The 13,633-nt window shown below is 31.6% G+C and overlaps 1 protein-coding gene across 6 annotated transcripts in view; it reads right to left on the minus strand.

Moving 5' to 3' along the window:
* Positions 1 to 1,575: 1,575 nt before the first annotated feature.
* LOC100578067 (enhancer of split mgamma protein) overlaps positions 1,576 to 13,633 on the minus strand; it is a 28,592-nt gene continuing 16,534 nt past the window's right edge. For 2 of the 6 annotated variants that reach the window (XM_006559287.3, XM_006559288.3), the window contains 4 exons: positions 7,697 to 7,817; positions 7,427 to 7,516; positions 2,690 to 2,971; positions 1,576 to 2,309 (listed from right to left, as the gene is read on the minus strand). In XM_006559287.3, coding sequence (XP_006559350.2) covers positions 1,962 to 2,309; positions 2,690 to 2,971; positions 7,427 to 7,516; positions 7,697 to 7,750 — 774 coding nt within the window. In that variant the 5' untranslated portion in view covers positions 7,751 to 7,817 and the 3' untranslated portion in view covers positions 1,576 to 1,961. Of the gene's footprint in view, positions 2,310 to 2,689; positions 2,972 to 7,426; positions 7,517 to 7,696; positions 7,848 to 8,340; positions 9,114 to 10,486; positions 12,141 to 13,633 lie in introns of those variants that run through there. The other 4 variants (XM_006559291.3, XM_006559289.3, XM_006559290.3 and 1 more) reach the window with 4 other exon arrangements.

The raw sequence follows: 13,633 nt of genomic DNA on the forward strand, positions 1-13,633 counted from the left end.
CGTGGAATATTGTTTGATGATACACGAGAGTAATAAAATTGATGGAAATACAGGGATGATACCGATTCTGATCACATTATTTTACTTTGGTACGACGTTGAGAAAAAGAAGATGGCGTGCAATGAAATCTAGGATCCTGTCTTACGTTCGTTGTGAGGATTAATAACGGTGAGAACGTGAATAATCTGATAGCAATTTTGTAGATAACATTTCAATCAGGGCTAGAGATGATACCTAACGTTATGATCGACGAGATATTTAGCCCGGAATTGAAAGATATAGCTGTTATCCTCATGACTTACGACGATATGATTTATTTCGTTGAAAATGTATCTGAATTTTAACGAGAATATTGGAATAGGTTTGGTGTATTATTGTTTCGGGATGTTGTGTTATTTTTTGTTCAAGTTTATTGATCTTTTTATTCGACGAGAGGCAAAACTGTTAGATCCTAGAAAAGAGGATTTATATTTTAGGACTTAATATGCCAATGTAAGATTAATCTAGTAAGATATATATTTTTTTTAAAATAAAATTAAAAAAATTTGCATCTGTAATAAAGTACAATAATTGTGATTCTATCTTGTTAGATTTAAGGACAGTTTAAATTATAATTAATAGATAAAATAGATAAAATAGATAAAATAATAGGAAATATAATATACTAATTAAATTAAAGCCAAATACCAAAATTAACATTAATGTACATTTTTTACAAAATATAATATTATTGTAAATTATTTAATGTACATTTATAGTTGAAATACAAGGGATAATATACATGACATTAAAAAAGACTGAAAATAAAAATATAGATGTATTAACCCTTTTTTATATACATATATAATAACTATTTTAACATATATATAATAATTATTTTTTAATAAATCTATGCATTTTATAACCATTTTTAACATTAAATTTTCTTGTAATTTAGAAAAATCCTGTGAAGATAATTAAAAATTATATTTATCTAGGCATCACAATACGCATAATTAATTATTCTTATCTAAAATAAGTAGATGTTTCTTAAAATATACAAAGACACATGTTTTGTATAAAACTAAATTCGAAAAGAAAAAAAAGGAATATTTTTCGAATTATAAATTAATGAAATTAATAATATCTCTTTTTACAAAAGATATTTGCATTCCTTTTTTTTCTTTTCGTAATTAAATTCTTTCTTAAAAGGAAAAAATTTCTTTTTTTTGATATAAGTATTGTCATAAAGTTTATAATATTTTACAGTGATATAAATTAAAGTGTTATAAATTTTCTTTACACATAATGTAACTGTCATAATATATATATAAAAAAAAATTCTTTAATAATAATAAAATAAATCCTTCCATGATTTTTAAATCATCGTTATGTGTATTGAAAATTATATTATAAATAATGAGATCGATTATAACAATGGGAAAATTGCGATTTGTATAAATATAACAATTAAAATATATTATTATTATTAAAAATAAGTAATAGGAATTAAAATTGGTTTATAAATGTAAATAACAAACATAAAAGTTTAAACCAAACTTATGCAATAAAATACAATTCTTCGAATCAATATACTATTATTTATTTATACACATAATATTACTTAAAAATTATACTTTATAAATATAAAGGAATAATAAAGGAATAATCGAGGAATATTGAATTCTCATTTTCAGACTTACATCCACATATTTCTTTCTCTTTTGTTTATACAATAATAATACATTTCGATCGTTCAATCTTTAAAAATATTTTCTACAACTTTCGTGAGCGAACTAAAGTTGTTTGTTACATCCATAAACATCTCTGCTTCATAGAATCTCTATTTTAATATACAGTCAAATGTTTAAAAAAGCAAGAATAAAATTCTTTTTGAACAGATTCAACAATGAACTTTTTAGTGATCCTTGAAACAAAAATGGAGAAGCGATAAAAGAGTTCGAGAGAAGAATTTTAAAAAATTACCAAGGCCGCCACATAGGATCAACATCATCAACGCGTTCCACATCGATTTCCTCTTCGTCCTCAACTTTGATCTCAATTTTAACTTTCTCCTCTGTTTGCCCCTCCTTCGAGTCTCTCGACATTTCGGAAACGCAACCCCTTTCTAACTTTTCTCCATTTTCCACGTTCGTCCCACTGTTACATCCGGATGGAATGTTAAACGTGACTGCGTCAGGAATCCTTCCACGATAAGTGATTGCATTTTGATTGGGAGACGCTGATTTATCGATAGGAATCGACGAGGCCAGTAAATCAGCAGTAAGATCCAAGCTTGCCAAAGTTTGGGTGAGCACATTCGTTTTCAGCTGTGTAAAAACAATACATCGAAAACAAATCAAACTTTCTTTTTCTTTCCTTTTCTACAATGCGAAACAATTGCATCTATATTTTTATTAAAAACACTTTCTTCGTGCGATATTAAAAAAACCATCTTGCGTAGAGAAATCGAAGCTGTCTTAAAAATATTCCAATTTCTAATTAAAAAAAGATCTTATAAAAAGAGAGGAAGGAAAAGAAATTTTCAAAAGTTAGACGAGTTAGGACTCATCATACGTTCAATTTCAACTGAGACAAGTGGCGAAGAGGGCGCCACCCGTCAATCTAAAGTGGAGGAGCCGCGGATAATCGTATCCGGGAGGGAAAGGGTAACTTTCCTCTCTTCGATCGATGACGATGAGATAATTACCGTCGAATTCGTTTGCCGGCTCTTTTGAAGGCCAGCTGCGAGGTGCCTTGCTAATCTTTCCGCGCCTTCACCTGGAACAGCCGAGAGAAATCTGTACGCCTCAGCTGCGCAGTGGCCGAAACCGGATAACCACCGATTTTCGCCCGAGACCTCGCCGCTCTTCGTCGCAGTGTCCGGCAAGTGTCCGGTGGAGGATCGTGAGCCCTGCAGTCTTTGTAAATGGCGCACGGTCAACTCCAGAATGTCCGCTTTCTCCAGCTTGCTTATGTCCTCCCCTTCCGTCTACGACCAATAAATATATCTCATCGTTCGATAATTCGAGGCGAGGTTGAAGCGTGTGTTTCTTCTTTGTCAGGAATAAACATCGTTTCTCTTTTTTTTTTTTGGCAGGTTTAATTCTTCACGCAATGTGATATCGTTGATGTAATAAAGTGATAGGAATATAATAAAAGAGTAATGTAATTTAATAATCAAATTAAAATGATCTCTAAAATTTATCATTTTTGTAATAATTAATTGTGTATCGAGTGTTAATCAAAAATGGGTTGATTGGTATTTATTATTCAATGATATTTAAAAAATACGTACAACGAATCATAAATTGATTGTTGTAAAAAAGAAAAATATTATTATGTTTTTAGCAAAAATATCAGTGAAACAGTTTTCTGGGAACTAATTAGCATGCGTTTCTTGAAATAAATAAAATATCTGTAAAATGTAAGGGTAAACAGAACGTGTTAAAAAAAAGTATAAAATTAAATCGTGGAAGAAAATGTGGCCCGGATATAATTTGTTTTTAACGTTTTTAAGCATAATTTGGGATGGTAAACATTTTTAAAATTACTACCGATTTCGAAATAAGTGTAAATCATAATTACAGGTGCAGGAATAAACGATCTTCCTTCCCTAAATATATTATTGATATATTGGATTAATACGACAGAAAAAAGAAAAAAAATAGTATCATGAATGAAATCGAAGCAAACAATTTTTGCTTTCTCATTTATTACGATCCGATACACCTGTTCTTTCCATGAATCTTTCATTCAACGTTGCGAACTGCTATCATCATCCAATGAAAATTAACTAAAAATACTGATATTATCAAACAGTTGCTTGTTTCCTATGTAGAACGATTCATAAATTTTGACGTATATATACAATTTTTTGAATGACACACTGATGATACGGTGCAAAAAAAAAAAAAAAAAAGATGAAATAAGTATTTAAAAGGAAAATATAAATTGGATGCAATTTAAATATTCAAATTAAGTCAAGCAACTTCACAATATCGAAATATTAATTTCATCGAAATTACTGGTATTAACATAGAGAAATGTAAGTGAGTGAGTATTTTGATCGTAAATAGGTCAAAGTATAAAGTCACAAAAATAAAATTCATTTCATAAAAACATTTCTAAAAATTTAAACAAAAAAAAAAAAGTTGAAATTAAAATTTTATTATGTTGACAAATTTTTTTCTTGGAAAAACTTGATCTATATTGAAATTTGATTGATTTTCTTCGTTTTTTTAAGTAAGATAAAATATTTCGATATGTTTTAAAGATACGAGAAAAAATTTGTTCAAATACTTTGCTGAATTTCCGTATCACTTTATATCCTGTTTCCCATACTTTTGCCGCTCGAAAGAGTTTCTGATAGACTAGCGAAAACGTGATCAAAATGAGAAGCTATCTCACGATCGAATGTAAAAAGAGACGTGTATTTGTTTAACACGATCATTCCGACAGAAGAACCGAGACGAATTTGAATTTCAAAGGCGTACGTAAATAATCTGTGAGCGTGAAGAGTTTACGCTTCATGATTCCATGGAATGGTCAGTAAGGAATCTGATGGACCTTCCAACATTAATTATTCGAATAAAAATCTTTTAATCCCGATACATTTATACACATTCGAGTCCCAAATTTCCAATGAATATACGATAAAACAAAAAATATTTCTATAAAATTGTTCTTGGTAAGCAAAAAATGGTACTTAATTGTCCAAAAAATATCGTGACTTTATCATATGATGATAAAGAAGATACTAACTTCTTGAAAGTTACTCGATTTCTTCATAGATGGCGCAAAACTAAAAACCTATATTTGATATTATCAGAGATTAATTTATTTAAAAAAAACATTAATATTCATATTTTTGTTTATGAGAAACTTGTGCAATTTTTATCTCTTTTTATATACAAGTATCAAGTTGATTTTTTTCTTATTTTCTGGAATTCATTATAGTGCATCGAATTTCTTGCAAAAAACGATATGAAATTAAATATCTTATTTAAAAATCTTATATACGATAATTGCACTATACGATGAAATTAATCTATGCTCCTATAAAATTCTTGATTCCTACCCATAACAAGATTTCAATTTACAAGATTTTTCTCCTCTCCAAGTTTCCAAAATAAAATTCAAAACGGGAGGAAACTATTATAAAATAAAACGTTTCCTTAAATTAAGAGCAACATTAACTCGTGAATTCGTTCGTAAATAATAAAATTAATTACAAAAGATGCAATAAAGTTTTTTTTTTTCAATTCGAAGAATGATCGCCTCGCATAGAGACCATATTACATATACCTCTATCGCATAAATCTCGACCATATAATTAGCTACCATTAAATCACTGAATCTTCGCGTGATCGTATATGCCATTTCATGCATGATTCTGTCCGATATTAAAGCGAATGCAATACTCATACATTCCCTTGTAAAAATGTAATCGAGTTAGCAATGTTGAAAAATGTGTGTCTTCATACTATTTCGATAACAGCTTCGCACGATTGCAAAATTGCAATCTTTTACTTACTCAAGCGAAGTTGCTGCACCGGTATTACCACTTCGTAAAATAGGTTTTTATCTTTTGTATAAATTTTCTGTTGAAGTACAGAAATGTTGATTCGTTAGAAAACTCGTATGGATTGCAGTAAATTGCAGTATTTATCTCAAAGTTTTGTATTTTTCGCGCTTCAACGGAAATAAAAAAATTATAACTCTGTTCTAAAATATTCCCCGACCCACGTCCATTGCAAATATATTTCTATCTGACTTTCTTAAAAACTTGTGACACCCCCTTTTATCCTCACTATTACAAATAATAAAAAAAAGAAATTAATAAAATAAAATACTGATTTATAATTAATTAAATTTCTATTTCAACCCTCTTCTTCCTACACCCTTATAATTCTCTATAATAAATCTTTCAATCTTGTGCATTACGCCAAAACAATTATTATACACAATTTCAGATTTATATTTGCTATTACAATAATTTATATATTTATATAACTAAAAATTATAAAATAATTTCTTTATAAAAAAAGAAAAAACAATTTTAACAAAAGAAAATGAAAATCACCTCATTATCTCGAATAAAAATTTCTAACTTTTTCTCTACCCGCAAAACAAAGACAAAAGAGAGGAAATCTCATTGATCAATTCGCACGGTGTGTTTATCTCGAGGTAGCGGTATACAAAGGTGTACGAGAATTTATCTTTAATCCTTATCGAGCGACGTCAGATCCCCCTCCATGCTAACTGTTCGGTCAAAAGACATCGCAATTAACGCCATGCATTATAAATGTAATGAGCATGGTCGAAGCGTTAAATACCGGCTTTCATAATTACTGGAGTCGCGTGTTGTTCTCCTTTGTGTCACCGTATAGCGAGCGAGCGAGCGTGAGTTTCCCACGGTCTAGGAATATTTAAGCATCAAATCGATTGCACGCGTAGCTGCGGACCGAGAATGCATTTCCTGCTGCGAGCGACTCGTGAAATTACAGAGGGGAAAACGCGGTATCGCGGCCGGTAAGTCGAGCAAGAAACCGTGGCTTCCTTCCAAAGGTTTCTCGATGGAGGGAAAAAAGCATAGCACGTGCTCGTTCGACCAATGTATCGCCGTCGATGAAATCACGGCTCTGGTGACATTTATACCATTGCCACTTTATCCGTATTTTATTTTATTTTTTTCCTCGCGGTTCACGGTTCCGTGAGTGTATAATGATGTTGCTTTTCTTTCTCCCTCCCTTTTTTTCCAAAACTATTGCGAAAATAAGATAGGGAGGGGTATGGAAAAGTTTATTCGGCTAAGATTTTCACTCATTGTCATTTAAATTGTGGGATTATTTCTATGAATGCGTTATATAGGATGTTTTTCAAGTTCCTCGGGACGAAATTTTTGTTGTAAAAATATAAATATCAGGTACACGTTTAAAAGTTTTGATGGTGAATGTAAATGGGCAAAAGATGATTTATTGCTTCTTTTCTCTATGAGCCTATGAATATATATTTGTATATAGGCTATTTTCAGAGAAAGTTTCTCTTATAAAAGTATATACGATAATCTTATAATACAAAATATGATTCAAGATTGATTCTGTATGAAAATAAAATAATAAAATATAATATTTTCATAATAATTCGATAATCTGATGTATAAATATTTTTTGTTTATTCATTAATTATTTAATCATCATTAAAGTTCAAGAAATTCAATTTGTCAGTCTTTTTAAAAAAAGTAAAAATTATTTGAAATGAAATTAACGAAATATTATTGATTAAGTATCAAAGATAACATAATTCATCAACGTTAAAGCAAATGTAGGAAGAGGATCTTTATTAATTAGAGTAAAAATGTAAATATTAAAAAGGGAATTTTGCAAAGGAAACTGTGTGAATAATTCATGAAAAATATAATAATACAATAACAAATAATACGTACCTCTAATGCATCTATCATAAGATTTTTCAACTCATCCAGACATTTATTTATGCGCGCACGCCGTTTTCTTTCCAACAATGGCTTCGTTATCTGTTGTAAATAAAATAACAAACCCACATGAAGTTTTGCAAGATAAAATAAAAACAAACGAATGAAAAGATTATCAAACTATTTTCATAAATAAAATCTCTTAAATTTTTTAATAAGATAAAATAAAAAAAGGAAAATTTTAATTATATTTTTCGATTTGTTTCTTTATATTTCACTTACCTTTTTATATCGATATGTCTTTGAAACTGGATGAGGAAATTCGTATGACATCATTGCACGAGCTATATCTCTTCAAGATTTGATAAACATCCACATTTGATTGTCGAAGAAGTTGATATATCTTGAAATATAAATATTGAAATCAAAGTATCTAAAAAGAAAGATCTTAATAATCATTGATAAATGAAATAACTCTTGAAATTATTCATTTTTTTTTAACATATCACAATCCATATATTAATCTGTTAAAATAGATGTAAATTGTATGATAATGTTTCAACAAAAATATTGTCGTCTCTTCAAAAATATATAAATATAAGATATATCTTGTTTGATAAATAATAATCAACAGACAATTGTAGTGATTTCCAATGATTTCCACATATATGATCAAAAATAAATATATTGTGACAACTTTCAAATGAACTTTCAAAACAGAAAAGTTATATATTAAACTATAATATTAACAATATAATCAATTCTTTAAATGAAATTCATCAATATAAAGACCATTTTCATTTATTATTTTCCATATTCAATCAGATAAACTTCCTCAAACTCAAGTTCGAAATCATCGATCCTTCAAAATGAAATTTATCTAAATTTCATCGATATATATATATCTCAACGATCGAACTGCTTACCCTCGATTGTCGATCCACTTTCAGAACCACAATCCTCACAAACCGTCAACCGAAGCATACATGGTCAAACGCGTAGCAATACAAACTTCGTATTAAACTTGTACGAACCACGGAAGCCCCATTCGACACTTTCCATACACGTGTATAGGAAAAACGAAGAGATCGAATATCTGTGACAGATACAGAGTGAAATTCACCGACACCTAGAAGAACCTAACGCACCGCGTGCAGTCTCTAGACAAACTGACTCGCCGCCGCCATTCAAGTAACCGCTACCCTCACCAACTTGGAACCCTCTGCAGAAGCTACTCTTCTCAAGCCAGAAGGTCGGTCTAAATGCTTTGATTGTGTTGTACCTACACCTTGAAGCGTGACGGGCGTCCCGACGCTGGTTGGAACTTGTTTGGATCCCGATTCGATCATCGCCGTTCATGTTGCGGGGCTTAATCGTTGATTATTAGGTCGACTCTTGCTTCGTAATTTTATGCGGTATTTCATTTATCCATTTCGTATTTCTTTTTTTCTTTTTTTTTATTTGTTTTTCATTCGTTTGAATATTTAACATGGAAATAGTGAAAAGTTTAAGACGATAATTACAGGATTTTTATTGATAGTACGAAGGTAGTTTTTATTAAATTATTTTTATTAACTGATATAATTATCAAATATTCTTTAAGATTTAAGGTTCTTCTTGGTGTCCCTGTTTTTATATAGGGATTTTAATGTTAATCTTTGTTTCTCCATCGTTCGAATATTTAATGATGGTAAATGATGAAATAATAATTGTAGAATTTTAAAATTTTTCATCCCCTTTATGCTTGATATTGAATATAGGCATAAATTGAATATAGGCATAAATTATCTTTTTTTTTTTTTAGCTTTTTTTAATCCTAAGAGATTTGATCTTGAAGAAATGATGAATAAATACAGAATATAAATATCTTTTTAACAAAAAAAATATTTCTTTGTATGATAAGAATATTAAATTAGTCAAATTAAGGAAGATATATTTATCGATATATTAAACAAGAAATAAATTATACAAGCATAATTCGATAATTTCTTGCACATAATAATTATATTCGTACCTATATATTTTTATTTTCATGAGAGATTCATTAAGAGGAATTTGGTTAATTAAAGTATAAATTGGAAACGTGAATAAACAGATAACAATAATATGAAATGAATAAAAAAGAGGATAGGTTGAAAAATTCTTTCATTTTAAGAATTTTCCCATTGGGGAGTGTATATAATATTTTAGAAATCTCGTTATAATAATATAGTGAAATTACATCTGGAGAAAGATAATCAGTGTAAATAAGCACGTATATAATTCTGAAATCTTTTTTACCCAATCTTTTGCATTATGCATGCGAGCGAGTATATATATATATCCAGTAATAAGAAAGGTTTCATATCAACAAAAGTAATTTAAAAGTGAATGGGATCCGTGTTATGGGGATGAAAGCATTGCAATTAGCATTTGAAAAAATTTTCAGAATTTAATGAGAGGAAGGAAGAAAAAATTTTGTACGATCAAACATATAAAATTAAAAAAGTTAAAAACAAGAACTCATTACAGGAAAGAGAGCTTGATTTTTTTTTTTTTTAAATTTACATGCATATATTCATTTTGTACATAAACAAATATACAATTACTAAATTTCTTTTCTAAATTTTCAAAAAGTCTAATAGAATTGGAAATTTTTCTATCAAACAAAATATAACAAAACGAAAGCGTTAATTTTTTATCTTCTTTCCAATTTCTCCTGTAAAAGATTATTCCCTCTTAAACAAATTCGACAATTGCAATGAATAATTTCGAAAAGAAAATGATAAATTTAAGCCAATTTATAACAATTTATAATTTTTATTTTCAAATAATATATACTCTCAATTTAAAAAAAAACTTAAATTCTTATAAAAACTATCCCAAATAAATCTTCTAAAATTTAGAAAGTTGAAAGCCAAAAGAAACAATCACAATTTTTTTCCATCCCATCGTGCAACTCTATTCAACGAGATTAACATAAATAATTAATCAATCGAATGGGTAAACAATTGGCAAAAAAAAAAAGAAAGAAAAAAGAAAAACAAAATAAAAAAAAAAGGAAAACACAATAGAAGGGTTAAATTCACTTACGTAAGCCAAATCGAAATTGTAAGCCAAGCTCTCTTTTGTATACGCTGTTTAATCGGCGAACGTGCGCTTATCAATAGAATACGAACGCGTAACGTCCATTTATGAGTGTGACTGACATGATCACGTTCTCTCACTACCGCGGCCTCCATTGACGGCATCGTGGCCATCAAAGATCGGACACGGGTCGCAAACATTCGCACGCTTCGAACGCTTTGATAACGGTCTGCGTGGTGGCACGAACGATAAACGGCCGCGATAACTGCGCCCACGATACAGCACGGGGCTTTTGACGACCGGTGACATCATTAATTATTGTTTTCCTTCCTGGTATTCGGTTGTGTACCGCGAAAAGTCACGCGAGAACTGTGAGACCGGACGGAAGATCGAGGCTGTTTTGTTTCGATCGATACAGAAGAAAATCTGGTTGAAATACCTGGAAATATTTATGCTACGTATATTTTTCCTATTCCTTCCGTTCCTTGGAATATTTCTTCTTCGTGGTACGAAGAAATTCTAGAACGTTGTTCATCGTTTGGATACGTTCGTCAGACATTTTTGGAAAATAAGTACAAAGGTTGTACGCGCAAGTTTAAAGCTGGAAGAAGAATTTTTTTTATTAAATCGAATTAAATTCTTAAAAATTATTATACGATAAATCGATCTGAAACCTTATCCGTCTGTTTGATAAGAGATAGAGTTTCACTTTGAGAGATGAAATACCCGGAATTTCAAATCGTAACAATAATCAAATATATCTATTCGAATCTAGAGTTTATAAGTTCGCTTAAGCAGCAATATATTTCTGATCTATTTTCGTTGTTTCCATTCATTAAGATTTTCGTTTCGATTGAAAAGTTATCCGCTTGGATCATTTGAATATCGAGATCGAGTTGAAGAACAGTTTAATAACTTACAAAATTGCGTGCATGTCCTGGGAAAAGAATTTTAATTCCAATGGAAATTACACAGTCAATTTTGTTCCCCGCTGTGACAGGAGTTATGTGCAAACCTTTGCGTTTCGTAATCGCTCAGAAGGCGTCAACGTCATTGCTGAAGCACGGTTGGAGAGGCACGTGTGCAAATAAATGTTGCCGGTATCGCATTAATTCAATTAACTCGATGCTTTCCAATTACATTCTTGTAGAAATATAAATCTGAAGAATCGGTAATAAATTTGTATTTAACGTTGTTATACGCACGAAACGTTTAATTTATTACTTTGTTCTCTAGTCGAGCGGTAGGTATGTATACTTTCGATGGTTAATTTCCATGTAGAAAATTATGAATGAAACGACACGCGTGTAAAAGTAATATTACTATTGTAGTAAGCAATATTTGCTAATTTTTTATTTATCTCTCCTTTCGATTCCCTTAATTTTTCAACTTCTTGTTGTTTCTAGTAACTTCAAGGTTACTTCAAGATTATAAATATCTCTTCTCAAACGATTAAAGTGCAATTCGATAAATTACGATTGTTTATGATCTTAAAATGTTAATATTGAGAGATCAAAGGATCACATTCTTCATCGAGTATGAAGTTACTTTTTTTAAGAGGACAAAAATATCGGTGAAACTTTAGAACTCTGATTTCTCTACAACTAGTCATTTCAATGATGTACAGATTTCGCTTATAAGGATGAAGAAATTCATATTCTTTCCATTGAAAAAAAAAAAAAAGAAAGTGGGAAAAAATAAAATTTTCTATACGAGAAAACGAGCAACATTTCTCACATTGCAACGAATGTTATTCGAGTTGGTTCTTTCGGAATCTTTCGAAAGTTCACTCTCTGGGTACGGATGGGTGCAAAGCAAAAATCGGTGCTCGTTTTCTTTCTCCCTGAACTCTGGAACGATTTTACGAGCCAAGTCTTGCGTGCACGTAAAAAGAGGTAGCCAGGTTTCCTTTACCTTTCCTTTCCTTTTTTTTTTTTTAATGTTTTATTGCAGCTGATTGCGGGGCCAAGACCTCGGTGCAAGACATTATAATACGCGAATCCGGATGCCCTTTTCTACCTTGTACGAGAGATACGTACGCAAATCCTCTTGGAGCACGAATAAACGTTCATCTTAAATTGCAAAATGGGTTACTATTGTTCGACAAACGAAATTCATCGCGCGAATAAAGAAGAATAAATCTGATTCTACTTTAGTTTTGAACAAAAATGAAAATATATATTTCTTTCTCATCTTGTTTTTCACCTAATCCAAGTATTCTTAATCTCCTTTCCTCTTCTCGATTCCAAAAAACAAGTTCATTTTCCAAGACTTTTTCTCAAAGATCTCGCGATATAACTTTCGAATCAAGTAAAAATTAAACTTCGGATAAATAAGATTTCGTTACTGCTATTTCGATATTTCTCTTTTCTCTTCCATTCACTTCGTATTACATTCCGCGTTAAACGTATCTCACTCTTTATCCAAACTCTTTTAAACTCAAAAAAAAAAAAAAAAACCAAAAGAAAGCAATATTAAAACCCGCGAAAAGAATTCGAAGGCCCCTCAGAGAGCAGTCTCGCGGTAGCAATTAATCCCCGGCCTCAGCCGCGGCGTTCCACAAGAAGTGGCATCAATCATTCCACCAGAAGACCGAAGAAGAAGAAGAAGAAGAAGAAGAGAAGCGGAAAGGGAGATGCGAGAGGGAGAGCAGGCGCGGCGAGGTCGCGTGTGCCCGAGAAAAAGAGGCCAGGCTAGTCTCGTAAAAAAGAGGAAAACAAAAAAGCAAGGGAGAGAAAGAGAGAGAGAGAGAGAGAACAAAAGAAAAAAAAAGAAAAAAGAAACAAACAAAAAAAAAGATGGAAGGAAAAAAGCGCGGTTTGCGCTCGCGGCTCGGGCCCTGGACGTGTGCGAGTCGCGTGTGAGGCTCGCGCCTGTCGTTGTCTCTGTCGTGAGCACGGGCCCCGAACGGGTGCCCTGTGGCCGAGGCCCGACCTGTCGTTGTCTCTCCGCCTCCCTCTGTCTCGCTCCTGCCCTCGCGCGCGCGCATGCCTCCCTCTCTGTCCGACCCCGTGCCGGTCGATGGGTCCGTCTGGGACATGAGGCCTTGCCTCGTTCTCACGGTAGCCTCCGACAGGGGCCCTCCTCTCCCCTCCATCTCGTTCTATGTCCACGATCATGCCTCCTTCTAGAGCGAGCGAACCAATTCCTCTC

The sequence above is a fragment of the Apis mellifera genome, linkage group LG14 (assembly GCF_003254395.2).
Source record: "Apis mellifera strain DH4 linkage group LG14, Amel_HAv3.1, whole genome shotgun sequence".
Taxonomy (NCBI): domain Eukaryota; kingdom Metazoa; phylum Arthropoda; class Insecta; order Hymenoptera; family Apidae; genus Apis; species Apis mellifera.